The 20,059-nt window shown below is 38.5% G+C and overlaps 1 protein-coding gene across 1 annotated transcript; it reads left to right on the top strand.

Moving 5' to 3' along the window:
• The first annotated feature begins 3,649 nt into the window (after positions 1–3,649).
• LOC107796757 (transcription factor ORG2) lies at positions 3,650–5,408 on the top strand. The gene is made up of 3 exons (XM_016619567.2): positions 3,650–4,041; positions 4,187–4,549; positions 5,068–5,408. Exons 1-3 carry the CDS (start codon positions 3,742–3,744, stop codon positions 5,140–5,142), a joined length of 738 nt encoding a protein of 245 aa, XP_016475053.1. The 5' UTR covers positions 3,650–3,741; the 3' UTR covers positions 5,143–5,408.
• The last annotated feature ends 14,651 nt before the right edge of the window (positions 5,409–20,059 follow it).

Here is a 20,059-nt window from a genome sequence, read left to right as displayed (position 1 = left end):
TTTTGCAGAAAAAGAAAAAGAAGAAACTAAACAATAGTCGTAATTAAGTTGAGAAAAGCACTTTTGTCGAAATTTAGGACCCGTTTGGACATAGATTTCCAAATAGTTTTTGAAAAAACTAATTTGGGTGAAGTTTGATTTGAAATTGAAAATATGTTTGGACATGAATTTTGGGGCAAGTTTAAAAATGTTAAAGAGCTATTTTTTTCCAGCTAAAAATTTCCAAATTGTCATGATTTGACCCAAAAAGAGGTCTTAAGTTATATTTGAGATTTGAAATTTTGGTTTTCAAAATCTCCCAAAAACTAGATTAATTCTATAAACAAAAACATATTTGACTTTTTTTTTTGGAAAAAAAAAATCCAAAACTTATAACCAAACGCCTACTTAAAGACGGACTCATGACTTAATATAAGTCGACAGATGTAGAATATTACTATCACTATATTTTGTGACAATGGAAGAGGGACTTGCATATGGTGTTCATCGACTTAGAAAAGGTCTATGATAAAGTTGTGAGGGAGGTTTTGTTGAGATGTTTGGAGAGTAGAGGTGTACCTATTCCCTATATTAGGACAATTACGAACATGTATGATGGAGCAAAAACCCAGGTGAGAACAGTGGGAGGGGACTCGGACTATTATATGGTGATGATGGGGTTGCACCAGGGGTCGAAACTCAGCCCTTTTTTATTTGTCCTGGTGATGGATGTGCTGACGTACCACATCCAAGGGAAGGTGTCATGGTGCATGTTGTTTGCAGATGATATTGTACTGATTGACGAGATGTGAGGTGGTGTTAATGTGGCGCTAGAGGTTTAGAGGCAGACCCCGGAGTCTAAAGGTTTCAAGTTGAGCAGGACTAAGACAGAATACTTAGAGTATAAGTTCAGTGTTGAGACTTAGGGAGTGGAATGGGAGGTGAGGCTCGATTTACAAGTTATTCCTAGGAGAGAAAATTTTAAGTACCTTGGGTCTATTATTCAAGGAGATGGGGAGATTGATGAAAATGCATGTCACACATCGTATTGGGGCGGGATGGATAAAATGGAGACTCGTTTTTGGTGTTTTGTGTGACAAGAAGGTGCCACTAAAACTTAAAGGTAAGTTATACAGAGTGGTGGTCAGACCGACTATATTGTATGGGGTAGAGTATTGGCCAGTTAAGAGCTCCCATATATAGAATATGAAGGTAGTAGAGATGAAAATATTAATAAGGATGTGCGGGAACACCAGGTTAGATAGGATTAGTAATGAGATTATTAGCGACAAGGTGGGTGTAGCCCCTATTGAAGACAAGATGCGGGAAGCGAGGCTTAGGTGGTTTGGACATATGAGGGGGAGAAATACAACGTCCCAGTGAGGAGGTGTGATATGATATTGGAGGGCCTGAGGAGAGGTAGAGGCAGGCCGAAAAAGAATTGGGGAGAGGTGATTAGGCATCATCTGGCGCTGCTACAACTGACCGAAGACATGACCCCTTGATAGGAAGGTGTGGAGGTCGAAGATTAGGGTAGTAGGTTAGGTGGTTCATATCGAGAGTATTAGTACGTACTCTTGCATTCTGTTGGTATTAGGTTTCTATGACTACATATCATTTCTTTCATTTTGGTCATCTTACTATCTTGTTATTTTTTATACTGCTTTTACATGGCTTTCGGTGTTGTCCCTTCTCGTCTTTCTTTTCATTAGTGTAGTGCTTATGCTTTCCTAAGCCGGGGTTCTATTGGAAATAACATCTCTATCTTCATAAAGTAGGGGTAAGGTCTGCGTACATAGTATCTTTCCCATACCCCTCTATGTGAGGTTATACTGGGTATGTTGTTGTTGTTATTGTGGTAAATTTTGTGACAATGAGTACAAACATAATAAAAAGGCCAAATACCTAGACGACCCCTTAAGCATGGTTCCAATTTCTATTTTGACACCTTAACTAAGCCCATTACCTATTGAACACTTCATCCCAAAATTAAAGTATGCCTATTAAACACAAAAACTGACATGGCAAGAGAGTTGTATTTCACCCCCTCTTAGGCTCTTGAATTTAATGAGTTTGAGATCATGTTTTTCTTTTCTTTTTTGTTTAAATCGGAATTAATTTTTTTATAGGCCACCCATAACCACCTTATCTCCACCATCACTATCACTCCTCCGCCATCACTGCTGGTCCGGGTCAGAATATCATCATTGCACACACTAATAAATTCTAAGAACAATTAACCCAATCAACAAACAACACCAAAAAATTAAAGAGAAAAATCAACAACACCAAAATTGATTCACCAAATTGTGTTGCATCTCCATTATTGCTCTATTTTGCAGCTTCTGAACTCTGACAAAAGAAAGACAGAAGAATGTTTCTTTTTTTCTCCAACAGCAAATTTGGGCAAATAAATACATTAATGACTGATTTTTTCTAAATTCTATCCATTATTTTTTAATTTTTCCAGATTCGGCTCACCATCTTCTTCAGGTTCGCCATCTTCTTTCAACACAAATCTGAAATTTTTTGTTGTTATAGCAAAAAAATTTCAAAAATAAAAATAATTTTCTCAAATGTCAGTTTTAGATTTCTTCCCCGACGAGTTAGGGGGCTCTGAACGAAAGTAGAAGAAGAATGTGGGAGGGGGAAAGGGGATGACCAACGACATAGGGAAATTAAAAAAGAAGATAACCGACGACACGATGGGAGTGGAGAAGATGAACGACGATGAGTAAGGGGTCCAGCGGCTAGGTTGCCTTTTTACAACAAAAAAAATAACAACATGGCTATTTTTTGTTACTGATGTGGCTTGTTTTAATGATCTGACATTTTTTCATCGGTTATATTTCCATGCAAGCGGCGTTTGAGCTTCACACATTTTTTTTTGGGACTAGGTTTTTTGTGTTCAATAGACATACTTTGATTTGGGTTGAAGTATTCAATAGGTAATGAGCTTAGTTAAGGTGTCAAAATGGAAATTGGAACTATGTTTAAGGGATCGTCTAGGTATTTGGCCTAATAAAAATATACTCCCTCCGTTTTAATTTATGTGAACTTATTTCCTTTTTAGTTCGTGCCAAAAAGAATGACCCTTTTTCATATTTAAAAATAATTTACCTTTATGCAATAATTTATAGCCATACAAAATATATCTCATTTTACACCACAAGTTCAAAAGCTCTCTTTTATCTTAAATTCTGTACCCAGTCAAATATGTTCACATAAATTAAAACAAAGGGAGTATATGTTTAAAATATTTAAGTAGATATACATTGAGTTTGATCAGTTAATTAGGTCCTAAATTAATAATTTTGTACGCATTGAATTGATCTTTTAAAATAAATACATAATTTTAACAAAATTACTGGGTTTGGCCGAACTCGTAACTCAATTCTGCTGCTGTTTAATTTGATTAAACGTGCTTACACGTGCCATGGACACTAAATACTCGACTAATCTTACCCAAGGCTTGTGTATGCCATGGATCCCACACGCAATTACACCCTACAAGTATATACATTTCTTATGCTGATAAACATTGTCCATCGAAATACACAAGTCTATTGCTTGTTATTTTAAGAAGAAAAGACTAAATATAGTTAATATAACTACCAATTGATAATTATTTAAGTCTTATGCTGAGGTATGACCTGATCAAAGCTATTTGTATAAATTCTCATCACAAATATAACGACTGCAATATTGTCTTACAAAAATTAGTAAAGCAGAAATTAATTAAGTTTTCAGAGTATTAGCAAAATGCTAGCCATTTCTTCTTCTCCTTTGTTTTCTGACCATTTTGGATGGCTTTTGGAGGATCCCATAAGCCATCAATTTATAAACACTGCCGCAGAAACTTCAGATAATTTATCATCATCTCAAACAAGATTACTTCAACACTGTGATTCAAATAAATTTGATCAGATTATTAATAATGGTGATCAACCTGATCAGATGGTTAAGAAACTTAATCACAATGCTAGTGAGCGCGATCGCAGAAAAAAAATCAATACCTTATATTCTTCTCTTCGTTCTTTGCTTCCAGCTTCTGACCATACGGTATGGATTATTTTTATTATTATTATTATTATTATTTTTAACCTATTTTTCAATTCAATCTCCGAGCTCAAGATTTAAACATAGTTTTGAAGTAGTATATTCTTAATATGCGCTGACCAAACTTCATCATTTTTTATGTTGACAGAAAAAACTAAGCATTCCATCGACAATATCAAGAGTGCTAAAATACATACCAGAGTTACAAATTGAAGTGGAAAGACTAATTGAGAAGAAAGAAGAACTTACATCAAGAACCATCTCTAATAAAGAAAATTCAGCTGATTTTAACAAGCAAAAAAGAAGAGGAGGAAATGAGATCTCTTCATTAGTAATTTCAGCAAGTGAAGTAGGTGATAAAGAAGTAGTAATTCAGATATCTACTTTGAAGATCAATAAATGTTCATTTGGTGAGGCAGTATCAGAATTAGAGGATGAAGGACTTTCTCTACTAAATTCATCTTGTTTTGAAACATTTGAAGATAGAGTATTCTATACCTTGCATTTTCAGGTATTACTAAAATTTCCTTTTCTTTCCTTATTTTCATCTTTTGGCATTTGATGGCAAATGGGCATATTTGATTAAGAGCATAGGAAAAAGACAAAAAAAAGAAGAAGGAAAGGTAAAGAACAGAGAGACAGAAGGAGATACTGCTTTTTTTTTTTTTTTTACTTCCTCTGTATGTATTTACGTGACACTTTTCGTTTCTCGAGAGCAAATTTTTTAATTTTGACCGTAAATTTAGACATAGAATTTTTAAGTTTTTTAAAATAAAATTTACATATTTAGAAACTACGTAAAAAGTACTGCTCACAATAATTAATAATTCAAAATATTTAAATGACATGAAAGAATTGCAGTCAAAAGAAGAAGTTATTTGACTCTCGAATTTCAACTACTGTCACATAAATTGGAACAAAGAGAGTATAATTTAGAAATTTAATTTGATGCATTAAGTAGATTTTTGTTTGTTCTATTATCCTAATTCCTACTTGCTGTTTTTTGTCCTTTTGTGTATTGTTCAACAGGTTCAAGGAACAATGGTGGTTGAGCTTGATACGTTAAGAGACAAGCTCTCATCTTATTTTGAGGAGGACAAGTAATTACTTCATTGAATTTTCCAGTTTCATTATTAGAAGGATTTAACTTCTATAGAAAGACGTTATATTTGCATCTTTTTTCCTTTTTATTATTTTTCCGTAGGATAGGATCAACAAAATATGTAAATGTCTTTTTTTATCTACCCTGTTTTTGTGACAGCCTTCATTTATTTTCAAGAAAGAGATGCAATATCCTGTAATCATAGACTGGTGACTGTTAATATTAATTAACAAGATTCTAAAGGCTTTGGACTTTAAGTCATTTGCAATTTCTTTCTATTTTCTTTCAGCTGTTCCACTGTGGGATTTTGTAGCTAGACATCTTTCGCTTTTAATTTTACTTTTTCTTTTTCCATCTCTTGATTAGAGATCTAGAGTCTGAACCTTGAAAATAAAGTTTTCTGCAGTAGTGATTAAGGAATATTAAAGCTTCCCATAGTGAGTTCTTTATACGACGTAAACCCGAATTAGTAAGTGATGTTTTATACTTCAATGCCACACCAGAGGGGGTGATTTGTGTGGTGTCTAATTTTCGCGTGCACTGATTATAGAAAGACTTGGTTCTTCTATGTGTTCCTTATACTACTGTTGCAGAAATAGTAAATGCGAAAAGTAAAGAACACAAGTATTTTACGTGAAAAACACCTGGCTCAAAAGGTAAAAAAAATCACGACCTACTACTCAATTGGATTTTTCCCAATACTTCATTAAATCACTGAGCCAAAACAACATTTACAAAAATCTTTTTAAACCTAAGGATTACCTTTAATTCCGTTGTGGCAACCAACCTCTAACTGGTGCGACAACTTCAAGTTAACTCTAGCTTGAATACTCAGAGTACCTAATACAATTGCCTCTAGATAAAGTTGAAAGGTACAATTTGAAAAGCCCTACTACAATTGAACTAGAATAAAAGACATACACTTGGAAGTGGTTCTTCTATCTGGTTCATGTAGATTCAGGTTCGCACACTTGAATCACACAAGAATTGGTTGCAAAATGCCTTGCTATTTTGCTCTCAACTCACGTTTAACTTCAGCGTTTGTGCGTCACCTGTAAAATAAAAACATCCTGTAATTTATAGAGTTAGTAGAATGGGAATAACTAGAGTTCTAATGCTATACTCTTCCTTGGTGGAAGAGTTCTAGTTATCTTCATCTTCTAACTCCTCCCTTATCTAGGATAGAGTTCTCTCGAGTAAGGAGTCCTTCTCCTTATTACTTATGCAATCTTTTCGCTCAGAAAATATCAGATATAATCACTTAAGCTTATCTCTTTCATGTGCATGCCTTGTGCTTGAATCTTCCCGTGTCTGTGTACACTGTGTATGGATCTGGTTCATGCTTGAGTTCCTTTGTCAATCATCAAAACAAACTTCACTTGGGCCAATAAATTCCCCCTTTTGATGATGACAAACTCTATGATTTCATAAGCATAGGCCCTGTGTCAACTTAGCTCAACATCAACACAATGTCAGAACACTTTCCATTTTAAAGTCACAAATCATCAAGGACCAGGTTCATTAGGTTATAAATATCATAGTTCAAAGTAAAAAGCACAATCTATCTCCCCCCTTTTGGCATCATCGCAAAGTTGCATAATTATGTTAGATAACCAGATTTTAATAGACATTACTCATGGTCATTGGTTCTACTTCAAATGCAATCATGGAGTCAAGCATCATTTATCAATCTAATGGTATTAGTCAACTAAGAAGCATCAACAAACAGTTAGAGCACAAAAATAGTTGATTATCATTGATACTAGTAATCCACAAAGCATAAAGAGAAATAAAAATACTGGATTTATGAGCAAAAAGATAAAAAATAAATCCCATCCGGGTCACTGGTTTGTCTAACTATGCTAGGAAGGTTTTAAGGCTGGGAAGGACTAGGTTCTTGGCTTGAAGCAGTTTCAGCATATCTTGAAGAATGCCATCATTCTTCTCTTTTCCCTTTGCAAGCTCAGTTCTAAGAGAATATCTATGAGTTTCTACTTCTGCCAACATCTTCTTCAGCCTTTCAATTTCAGTATTCTTTACCCCACTTGCTTGCACCAAGGCTCACACTTTGCTGTTCATAGGTACCTTCTTGGATGAACCAGGTTCTTTGGGAGTGATGTGGACTTCATAATCATAAGCAGTCAAAGTGTTCCCTAAAGTGATCCTTGCTTGTACCAACTTCCCATTTATTGATGGGTACCTTGAAATGTACAAGTACATCCATGAGAATAAAATCATAGGGTATGACATGAGTTTTGGTGCCAGTCAAAACCCTATCAAGAAGTTGGATGATAAATCAAGGCCAATTGATTTGCCTTCCACTGTCCAGACATTCCATAAGGACCAGGTCCATGAATGTGGCAATATGCCTCCTTTCCTGCCTAGGAAGCACAACTTTGCTAACAAATTATAACAACACTTTATGGGGTGGCTTCATCTCACTTTTGTATATAGCCTTAGGCTGAAGCTCTTCTTCAATGTCACCAAACTTCCTTGTAATGGAAAGTGATGTGGCGAGGTTTTCTAGGCTTGGCCATTTTAACTTTTTGTAGTCATTGTACCCTTCAACACGTACTCCCAGAATTTCTCCCAATTCCTTGTAATCAAAGTTCACAGTCACCCCCTTTACCACACTAGTGACTCTGCCATTCTTGAACTCACAGTTTGCCATGAACTCCACAATCTCAGTTCTGGCAAGCTTTCCATCCATCTAAAGGACCATGTCCTTCCAACCCTGCAGTTGTAACTTTTCCAACAACATCTTCATGCCTTCCTCCTTCTAAGTTCGTGAGGAGTCTACCTTTCAAGATGGTTCGTTTGCCAAACTTAACCATCTTGTCCTTCTCTGCATCAGATGCTTCTTCTTCTTCTTCACTCCCTTCTTCTTCTTCCACTACTTTCGCTTTTCTGGACTTCAAGGCAGACCTGGTTCTTTTAGCCAAGGTAGAAGGCCCTGCAGACTTTGTCTTTGAAACAGACTTCTTTGTGGGAGTCTTGATCCTTTTTGCCTTTGGAACCACCTTCTTCTTTCCCTTTGTAGCAACTTTTCTCTTACTTTCTTCTAGGGCCTTTTCCACTTCAGCCTCACTCTACTTCTTCTGACTTTTTGTGGCTCTTCCTCTTGTACAAGGAGTCACTACAAGGATAGAAGAGGAAACCTTTCTTTTCTTATTTGTCCTCGCAGTGCCAGGAATTTTAACTGCTGAACTTCTTTTCTTTTTAGGATTGTAGTTGTCAGACACTTTTCTCAATAGGTCCTTGAGAGGTTCCTAGAAGAGTTTGCCATTACTGTGTTTGAGTATGAGAGAAGATGAGTATGTGTGTGTTTGGAAGGTGAGAGAAGATAGAAAGAATTGTTTGACGACTTGGAAATTTTCAAGTGAAGAAACAACTAAGTCCTAATCAGTATAAAGAGGAAGAGTTTAATTGGGTAACAACTGCTTTTTTAGAAGTTCAGAGGTCTAATCAAACTGGGAGTCAGTTTGAAGAGACATTTATGACTCTCCCTAAAATCTAGGCACTTATTGCATTTTTGGGACTCTTTTGAATGAAACTGGTTCATTTCGTAACGGATAAGCTCAAGGAGGTTAGGATTAAATGGGACTCTCCATTTGATCATAATCCAAATATAATTATTTTAAAATATGCAGAGTGGAGAGTGCGTACCATGTAATCTTGATGAACCAGGCTCTTCACTGAGAAATATCTTGTGTAAGTCTGAATTTTTCAAGAAAATAAGGATAATATCATTAGAGATTAATGAAAAATTTTAGCACATGGCACAAGAGTATACTGATGAAAGTATGAGACTGAGCAAAATCTAATCTAATTATGTACAAAAATTCATAGATTTTCTAACCAATTTTTTGAGTTTGAACTGTTTCCTTTTAGGTGATCTTAATCACCCCTAATTCTAACATGTTCCTTTCAAAGTGATCTCTACTTATTGCTTTTGTGAAGATGTCAACTATTTTCTTGTCAGTAGCACAAAATTTCACAGTGATCAAACCCTTTTCATAATTGTCCCTCAAAAAGTAATGCCTCCCATCTATGTGTTTAGTTCTTTTATGATAAACCGGGTTCTTGGTCATACTAAGTATACTGGTGTTATCACAAAAGATGGGAATACAACCTACATCAATTCCAAAGTTCATTAATTGTTATTTGATCCACAACAATTGAGCACAACATGAGGCAGCAGTAACATACACAGCTTAGCAGTAGATAAGGCCACATAATATTGCTTTTTGGTGGCCCAAGACACAAGACATGAGCCAAGAAAGTGTGCCATACCTGAGGTGAACTTTCTATCCACAAGAAACCCTACATAATCAGCATCAGTATATCCCACTAACTTGAAATTACTACCTTTTGGATACCATAGACAAAGGTCAGTGGTGCATTTTATGTATCTCAAGATCCTCTTGACAGTAGTCAAGTGAGACTACTTTGGATTTGCCCTAAATCTAGCACAAAGGCCTACACTGAAAATAATGCCAGGTCTGCTAGCAGTGAGATATAACAAAGAACCAATCATTTCCCTATACAACTTCTGATCAACAGATGAACCAGGTTCATCTATATCCAATTTTGTGGTTGTTGCTATAGGAGTGTCAATATTTTTGGAACCTTCCATTTTAAACCTTTTAAGTAACTCTTTCATATACTTATGTTGATCGATCATAGTTTCATTTGAATTTTGTTTAATTTGTAAGCCTAAAAAATAATTAAGCTCACCCATCATACTCATTTCAAATTCACTCCCCATTAGTTTAAAAAATTCTTTACTTAACTTATCAGTAGTTGCTCCAAAGATTATATCATTAACATATATCTGAACTATCAAGAGATCTTTTCCTTTTTCTTTCAAGAATAAAGTATTATCAATTTTACCTCTCTTGTGGCCATGCTCAAGCGAGAATTTTGATAATATTTCATACCATGCTCTTGGAGCCTGCTTGAGCCCATAAAGTGCCTTGTCAAGCTTGTACACATTATCAGGACATTCCTTGCTTTCAAAGCCCGGAGGTTGCTTGACAAACACTTCTTCATTTAGATAGCCATTGCGAAAGGCACTCTTGATATCCATCTGATGGAGAGTGAATTCCATATAAGCAGTAAAGGCTATAAGGAGTCTAATTGCCTCTAATCTTGCAATTGGAATAAAAGTCTCATCATAGTCTATGCCTTCCTCTTGACTATATCCTTGAACCACCAATATTGCCTTGTTCCTTGTAACTGTTCCATCTGCGTCACGTTTGTTTCAGAAAATCCATTTTGTGCCAATTACTTATCTATCCTTGGGTCTTGGTACCAGATGCCAAACTTGACTTCTATCAAATTGGTTGAGCTCATCTTGCATTGCATTCACCCAGTATGCATCTTGCAAAGCCTCAACAACATTCTTAGGTTCAATAAGAGATAAAGAAAAAGCATCAAAAGCAAAAAGATTCTTCAAAAAAGATCTGGTTTTGATTCCAGAGGTTGGATCAATAATGATGTTCTCAATAGGATGAGAACTTTGATACTTGTAGGATTTCACAACCAGTTGATTTCTCCTAGATGTTCCTTCAATGTTTTGTTGTTGAGTAAAAAGTTCATGGACAGGTTCCCTCAAGGTGTAAGGATCAGTTCCTCTTTGTTCAGTTCCCCCTATCAAGTTTCCCTAGGTGGAAGGACCTGTTGCATCCCCTGTTCCTTCATCTGGTGCAACTTCAGTCTGGGATGTGATTTCATTTAGGTTTCTTACCAGCCCAATTGGTTCATCATCATGTTCCTGTCTCTCAGAAAGAATGTTAGTTTCATCAAAAATCACATGTACACTTTCTTCTACACACATAGTTCTTTTGTTATAAATTTTAAAAGCTTTACTATGTGAAGAATATCCCAAGAATACTCCCTCATCACTTCTGGGATCAAACTTACCTAGGGAGTCCTTACCATTATTGTGCACAAAGCACTTGCATCCAAATGCCCTAAGATGGGATATATTTGGCCTTCTCCCTTTAAGTAACTCATAGAGAGTCTTCTCAACAACAGGTCTAGTCATGCACCTATTTATGATGTAACATGCAGTGTTCACAGCTTCTTCCCAGAAGCTATGGGGCAGTTTACTAGAAAGAAGCATAACCCTAACCATTTCTTCCAATGTCCTATTTTTTCTTTCAACTACTCCATTTTGTTGTGGAGTCGTAGGAGTAGAAAAATTATTATTTATGCTATGCTCATCACAAAATTCAGCAAATTTAGTATTCTCAAATTCAGTACCATGATCAGACCTAATTGATGCAAGTTGATTACCTAGTTGTTTTTGAATTTTTATAACAAAAGAAGTGAACATGTCAAATGCTTCATCTTTACATATTAAAAATAATGTCCAAGTAAACCTAGAGCAATCATCAACAAGCACCATCACATATCTCTTACCACCTCTGCTCAATGTTCTCATTGGTCCATAAAGATCCATATGGACCAGTTCCATCGTCCTGATGGTGCTTACCACTTTCATGCTTTTTAAAGAGGATCTTACTTGCTTCCTGATGTGTGGCTATAATTCATGTTTTAGCACATTATTCACCTTGCATTTTATACGTTTTAATGATAAATTATACTTTATTTGCTCATAATGAAGTCCATTTTATGTGTAGATGAATTGGAGAGAAAAGTAGAGAAAGGGGGATACTTAAAAGTCAAAAGCGTGCTCGGGAGCAGTTGAAAAGGAGAAGCTGGCAAAGCCAGGCCTACACCAGGCATTATACCTGGCGACACCAGGCTTGTAGCTGGCGAGAGACCTGGAGAGGTGGGGTAGAAGGCGAGCTTGACCAGGCCTTATACCTGGCGACACCAGGCCTGGGGCGAGGTCCACCAGGCGTTAGGCCCCGCGAGGCCAGGTCTGGGCATGCACAGTCCGAGTTTTGAAGATTTATTTTGTCTTCGGGTTTGACTAGGACTTTACCTACACGTTTAGATCTTTTCCTACACATATAAATAGACCTAAAAATGCCACATTTGAGGACTTTTGCAACCGGAGGCAAGAATAGCTTGTGGAATCACCCATTGGGAGTTAAAATCATCAATCTCTACATCCTGTCATCTTTATTTTGTAATTGAATTATGCAAAATATTTGGAATATTATTACTATGAGTATGAGTAGCTAAACTCCTAATCTAGGGTTTTGATGGAACCTATTGAAGGATGATTTTCTTGTTACGTTAATATAAATTTGCCGTAGTATTTTCTCTATTTGTTCAACTATATTATTCATGTGGTTTATTGATGGGCCCTCAATTAGTTGTGCCTATTTAGTATGTATTACTCAGGAGAGAGTTCATATTTAGGTAGTTGTTGAACAACATCACTCATAACATATATGAGGGATCAATACGAAGGGTTTAAAGGTGGGATTAGGGATAGTAAAACCTTGGTGCGATCTGAGTGAGCCGTACTTAATGCCAGCTAGCGTAATTCGGGAGAATATGTCTAGTAAATTGTAGTAATTACTCAGGAAAGAGTTACGACAGTCATAATGCTCATGATCGATAGAGAAGACTTAGGCGAATTTATAGAAAACGTAGCGGAAAAGATTCCGACAATAGGGGAAATCACAACCTTAGATCATTCCAATTCTTATTTACAAACCGTTCGTACTTAGTTATTTATTATTGTATTTTCGTTACGTAATTTTAGTTAATAAACATCCAAAGTGTTATTTAAATATTTCTGAAGATTGATTGTGTGAATTTGTGTGAGTCTAGCAGTTGTGGTTGATAGGTTAATTCCCTGTGGGATTCGACTCCGGACTTATTAGCCGGGATATATTTGCGACGACCGCTTGTCCTTTTTATAAGGCATAGTTGGGCATGATCAAATTTTGGCGTCATTGTTGGGGAGTTAACGGTGTTAGTAATTACAGCTAAAAGAAGTGCTAGAATTCTTAGTGTAGTCAATTTGCTTCATTCTAAATCAAATACATTGAAATTCTAACGTTTGTAGTCTTGGGTGTTACAGGTGCATGCCTAGGAAATCCTCAAGAACTGGTGAACTGCTCGAAGCGTTATCAGATCCTGAGAAAGTTTTCAAGGCACTAAATCGTGGAAACAAGAAAAGCAAATAGCAATAAAACTTGACAGAACAAATCGAACCAGACATGGATGACATAATAGAAAATCCAATCAACAACAGAAACAATGCGAATGAACCAAACAATCAGGGTGTGGTGCCTCTTGTACCAAAAGCAGTATTATATGATTGGGCACAACCCACCGGCAATAATCTGGAAATCGCAATTGCAGTCCCTCAAATACAAGCGGAATCATTTCAATTCACAAACAACATGATACATTTATTGCAGAACAAGGGACTATTCTCAGGGTCACACACTGAAGATCCTCAGTAGCATCTGAAGAATTTCCTGTCGATATGTGTCATGCAAAGACAACCTAACGTGACATCGGACATAATAAAGTTGTTATTGTTCCCATTCTCAGTGACAGGAGAAGCTCAGATTTGGCTTAATTCACTCCCCATAAACTCCATCACTACTTGGGAGGAATTATTCAAGCAATTTTTGAACAAATTCTACCCACCCAATAAAATTGCCCAACTGATTGATGATATATTGAGCTACAGGCAGAGACCAACAGAATCACTACAAGAAACGTGGGATAGGTTCAAGGGTATACTGGTTAAGTGTCCACATCATGGCATTCCAGATCAGATGTTGGGGCAGAGATTCTATATGGGACTGGATGACGGCTTAAAGGCCAATGTTGATGCTTCAGCAGGTGGAGCATTTTTGAGTAAAACATTCGGAGATTGAAAGATCCTACTTGATAAGATGGCCCAAAACTCAGGATGGATGACAAAAGCTTCTACGATCACTCCGATAGTTCACTCAGTGGCTTTGGATCCAAACAACACCATAGCGAAGAATATGGCCACTCTAATGACACAAATGAGTATCCTCACCAAGAAGATTGATGAATCAGGCTAGAAGCAGCAGGTTCACATAGTTGACGCAAATAATTGGGGCTTATGTACACCATGAATTAACCAACCATATGTTTGCTCGTGGAGTGCGGAAGGTGACAACCAGCACTATCAGGAAGATAAGTATTATGTAGCCAACTATGGGGGACAGAGGCAAGGTGGTCAGAATTGGGGTCAACAGAATCAATAATATAGACCAGCGCAGTAGTAGTACAATAACAACAACAATCCTGGAGCTATGTTGTGCCTTACAAAAGGCAATAGGGTTACAACCAGCAAAATCAGTAGCTGACTTATCAACAACCTCAACAACAACAGATTATGAGACAAGTTGATGGTTTTACTTAACTTAAGGGAATGCAGGACAACAACAACAGAATGCTGCATCAACTGATTGGGTCCACGGGAAAAATGCAACAGAGAGTAGACTCACATGAATCAGCGATAAAGGGTATTGAGATTCAATTACGACAGATTTCTATGGCTCTAAACAATCGTCCCCAAGGGACATTACCTGTAGACACACAAGTCAATCCAAAAGAACAGGGCCCCAAACAACTTATGGCAGTGAGTTTACGAAATGGTAGAGACCTAGATCTGGAGCAAGAAATGGCTCGCGAAAGCCGACCTACTGAAACACTTGTGCCATTACCCATTGAGATAGATGATTCAGGTTGACAGAGGTGACGGTACAATATGCGCCAGCTGAATCAAGCAAAGAAAAAGAGGTCGCGAAGGAAACTGAGTTAGTGCAAGAGAAGGCAGTAGAAACAGTGCTAGAGCAGGTTCAAAATTAAATCACAGGAAAGAAACGGCCTCCAACACCCTTCTCCCAGAGATTGGCCAAATATAAAAAAGATGAGTAGTATAAGAAATTCTTAGAGATGTTGAAAAAAATTCATGTTAACATTCCATTGATTGACGCCTTAAAGGAAATGCCTGTTTATGCAAAAATGATGAAGGACTTGATGTCTCGTAAGTTCGACTTTCAAGACTTAGCCATGGTTACACTGACTCAGACATGTAGTGTTGTTGTGATGAGACTCATAGCTGAGAAGTTATCTGATCCAGGGAGTTTCACAATCCCATGCACAATAGGCAACTATTTGTTTGCTAAGGCACTTTGTGATTTTGGGGAAAGTATAAACTTGATGCCCTTGGCTATCTACAAAAGGTTAGGCATTGGAAGAGCTAGACCCACGTCCATGTTACTACAGCTGGCTAACCGGACAGTGAAGAGGCCCTCTAGTATCCTTGATGATGTATTAGTATAGGTTGGGAAGTTTGTGTTCCCAGCAGATTTTGTCATTCTAGTCTGCCGGGTTGACGAGGAGATTCCCATAATTTTGGGAAGACCATTCTTGGCCACTGGGAGAGCTTTAATTGACTGTGAGACTGGAGAGCTCAAAATGAGACTAAATGATGAAGAAATAACATTCACCGTGCAGAAATCTATGCGGCGACCAAGTGAATTTGCTAATTGGTCTCTAATAGAAGCCGTGGATGTAATATTGGAGGAGGAAGATGAAACCTTGAAAGCTAAAGACCCTCTAGCAACTTTTCTAATGAACTTAGATGAAGTAAATGGAGAGGATTTGGCAGAATGGGTGCTGGCTCTTGAAGGCCAAGGGTTTTGGAAAAGAGAGCTCTAATTTGAGCCTTTACACTTAGAAGAAAGAAAAATTCCTCCAGCTAAGCCATCGATAGAAGAGCCACCAAAGTTGGAGCTGAAGCCGCTACCACCTCACCTCAGGTATGTTTTCTTGGGACCTAACTCAACTTTACCTGTTATTATCTCATCTGGTTTATTAAATGTGCAGAAAGAACAACTTTTACAGGTATTGAGTGAGTGCAAAACTGCAATTGGTTGGACCATCGCAGACATTAAGGGTATCAGCCCGACCTTCTGTATGCATAAGATTCTACTAGAAGATGGCCATAAACCTTTCAGAGAATATCAAAGAAGGCTGAACCCCAACATGAAGGAAGTTGTGAAAAAGGAAGTGATAAAGTGGTTAGATGCGGGGATCATTTTCTCCATCTCCGACAGTAATTAGAGCAGCCCAGTCCAATGTATGCCTAAGAAAGGTAGGATAACTATAGTGCAAAACGAGAACAATGAGTTGATATCAACAAGAACAGTCACGGGATGGCGAATTTGTATGGACTACAGAAGATTGAACAAGATCACCCGAAAAGACCACTTTCCCTTGCCGTTCATTGATCAAATGCTAGATAGATTGGCCGGGAAGTCCCACTTTTGCTTTCTGGATGGATACTCGGTGTATAATCAAATCTCCATTGCCCCGGAAGATAGAGAGAAAACATCATTTACCTGTCCATATGGAGTCTACGCCTTTCGGAGGATGCCATTCGGCCTATGCAATACACCCGCCACATTTCAAAAGTGCATGATGGCCATCTTCACCGATATGGTTGAGGACATCATGGAGGTCTTTATGGATGATTTCTCGGTGGTGGGAGACTCATTCGATGATTGCCTAAAGAATTTGAAAAGAGTGCTGAAAAGATGTGTCGAGACGAATCTGGTACTCAACTGGGAAAAGTGCCATTTCATGGTACAGTAAGGTATAGTCTTGGGAAACCTAGTGTCGAGTAAGGGCATTGAGGTAGATCGTGCCAAGGTTGATGTGATCTAAAAGCTTCCACCACCCACGTCCATCAAAGCAATAAGAAGTTTCCTGGGCCACGCCGGCTTCTATAGAAGAGTTATAAAAGATTTTTCCAAAATTGCTAACCCCTTGTGTAAATTGCTTGAAAAAGATCACCCTTTTGTGTTCCCTGATGACTGCAAGGTGACTTTTGAGGAATTGAAGAAGCGGCTGGTGACAAAACCCATCATAGTTGCACTTGACTGGGAGAAACCGTTTGAGCTGATGTGTGACGCAAACGACTATGCTGTGGGAGCAGTGCTTTGACAGTGCCAAGACAAAGTCATGCATCCAATATACTACGCTAGTAGAACTTTGAGTGGTGCCCAACTAAATTACACGGTGACAGAGAAGGAGATGCTAGCAGTGGTGTTCGCATTTGACAAATTCAGGTCCTATATGATAGGCTCTAAGGTAATTGTTTATACTGACCATGCTGCTCTCAGGTACTTAATTGATAAGAAGGATTCAAAGTCGCGTCTGATTTGATGGGTGCTACTACTGCAGGAATTTGACTTGGAAATCCATGAACGAAAGGGAACGGAGAACCAAGTGGCTGATCACTTGTCTAGGCTGGAAGTAGCCGAAAAGAAGGTTGAGGGGGAAGAGATTGTGGAGACTTTCCCGGATGAACAACTACTAGCCACGAGCCTTGAGGTAGCGCCATGGTATGAAGACATTGCAAATTACCTGGCAAGCGGTATTGTTCCCTATGACCTTTCCTCTGTACAAAAGAAAAAGTTCTTTCGGGACTATCACATGTATTATTAGGATGAACCTTATCTGTTCAGGATTTGTTTTGATAACATGATCCGGAGATGTATCCCCGAGATAGACCAATCTTCTATTTTGCAGGCTTGTCACGCATCATCATATGGTGGCCACTTCGGGGGAGTAAGGACAGCTGCGAAGTGTTGGAGTCGGGATTCTACTGGCCGACATTGTTCAAAGATACACACTTATGGGTGAAGGGTTGTGACGAATGCCAACGAACTGGGAATATTTCCCGCCGACATGAGATGACTATGAACCCAATTCAAGAGGTAGAAGTATTTGATGTATGGGGAATCGATTTCATGGGGCCTTTCGTTAGCTCATATGGCAACAAGTACATACTCGTAGTTGTTAACTATGTGTCCAAATGGGTGAAGGCTGCAGCGCTCCCTACAAATGATACAAATGTGGTAATTGGTTTTTTGAGAAAGAATATATTCACCCGATTTGGCACTCCAAGGGCAATAATCAGTGACAGAGGCACTCACTTCTGTAAACGAGCCTTCACAAAGTTGTTAGAAAAGTATGATGTATGCCACAAGGTCGCCACCCCATACATCCACAAACGAGTGGGCAAGTGAAAGTTTCGAACAGAGAGATAAAGAGCATTTTGACAAAGACTGTGAATGCTACAAGAACGGATTGGGAGAGAAAGCTAGATGATGCACTCTGGGCCTATCGTACCGCTTTCAAAACTTCGATTGACATGTTGCCATATAAATTGGTGTTTGGGAAGGCATGTCACTTACCAGTGGAGTTGGAGCATAGAGCTTTGTGGGCATTGAGGCAGCTTAATCTTGATATAGAAGTTGCGGGTACGAGTAGAGTCACAGAGTTTCACGAGCTTGATGAGTTTCGTTACCACGCTTTTGAGAGCACAATATTATACAAGGAGAAAATGAAAATGATGCATGATAAAAATATTCTTGAGCGGAGTTTTAAACCCGGAGATATGGTATTGCTATACAATTCAAGATTGAGGTTATTTCCGAGTAAGTTAAAGTCAAGATGGTGAGGACCATTTAGTGTGGTAGAGATTCACCTGACCGGAGCCGTAGAGATTGTTGCAGTAAATGACTCTCGCACGTTTGGAGTCAACGGGCACAGGTTAAAACATTATTTGGGCATAGAATATGCGAAAGTAGTGTCGGTGACTCATTTGCTCGAGCCACCAAGGTTAAACGAGCCTTAAGTGCAATTATCTACGTCGTGCCGCGATGTTAAATCAAGCGCTTCATAGGAGGCAACCCATTGTAATGTGTAATGTTGTATTCGTCATGCCGCGATGTTAACTGAGGCGCTCGTTGGGAGACAACCCAATTCGTAGTTGATTTTTAGTGTAGTTAGAATTTTTCTTTTCGTTTTTAGGTACTAAAAAGTTTGCAGGTGATTTTGGGCGAGACGAGCAGAGCTTTAAGCGTCACATGAAGGAAACCAAGCGACGTAGCTCGCACTGCGAGGGGTAAGGCTAGGTAAAGCTGGCCTTTGAGCTCTCACCTCTAGAGGTGAAGCCAAGTGAACCAGGCGCTACGACTCACGTCACCAGAGGTGAGGCCAGGTACTTCGCGCGTCAGGTCTCGTGCAGCAAGCCTCCAGGCTCGCGTTTGAGCTGGCGAGGCGAGGTATTATGCGAGTTTATGCACCAGGCGATGCCAGGTAAGGTTTTTTTCGGCCTCTTTTAATTTTTCTCCCCTTATTTTATTCAAACCTCTTCACTTACACGCCCAAAACACTGAACAAAATACAAAAACCCTAACCTAACTTGGACCAAACACACAACAAAAGAGAAAAAATCTCAAACGCCCTTCACCCTTCACCAGGTTTGCTCTCACTACTGCACAACACTGCACAAATCTCCCCTTGTCTCACCAGCAATTTTCAGACAACTCCTTCCCCTCAAAAGCTTCTAAGGTATGATTCTTCTCTCTTTCCCTTGCAATTTCGAGTTGGGTAAAGGTATGCAATTACACACAAAATTTGGTGGTTGTTCTTCATTGTAGTATTATGTTTATGTGTCCCAACCCCAAGAACCCCATAAGAATGGTGCTGCGATTGTATGAACATGTGGTAGTACGGAACTCCCAAGCCGATTTGGGAGGGTGAGGCAATCCCTCACCCCTATAAGCACTCCCATGGCACGAGTTGCATGCTAAGTGTTTGCTATAATGACTCAATGGCATTCCTTGTCCCCATTGGAGCCCGAGTCTCCAGGATTAATAGACTAGTGTTGTGTAGTCATGCACTACATTAAAATCTTAAGTGTGGGGTGGCTCACGGGTAGCCCATGTGTTGTTGTTTGAATTTAATGTAAGAAAATACGAGGTGAAGTCTGAGTAACCTCGAAAAGTTGGGTGAGACTAGGTGTGTAATGTGTAATACAGTTTTAACTGATTAATGATTACCTGTGTAGGAACGAAGATGCCTCCGAGAAAAGACATAGGCAAAGGAAAGGCTACTTCCATTGCTCCGGCTAAAGCAAAGGGG

This window comes from Nicotiana tabacum, chromosome 24 (assembly GCF_000715075.1).
Source record: "Nicotiana tabacum cultivar K326 chromosome 24, ASM71507v2, whole genome shotgun sequence".
NCBI lineage: Eukaryota > Viridiplantae > Streptophyta > Magnoliopsida > Solanales > Solanaceae > Nicotiana > Nicotiana tabacum.
This window is presented reverse-complemented; position numbering and strand designations above follow the sequence as displayed.

Excerpts from the sequence above, each read along its gene's own strand:
- LOC107796757 (XM_016619567.2), top strand. The coding sequence starts at position 3,742 with ATGCTAGCCATTTCTTCTTCTCCTTTGTTTTCTGACCATTTTGGATGG. Across the intron at positions 4,042-4,186 it reads TTCCAGCTTCTGACCATACG|AAAAAACTAAGCATTCCATC; the intron begins GTATGGATTATT and ends TTATGTTGACAG. Across the intron at positions 4,550-5,067 it reads TCTATACCTTGCATTTTCAG|GTTCAAGGAACAATGGTGGT; the intron begins GTATTACTAAAA and ends ATTGTTCAACAG.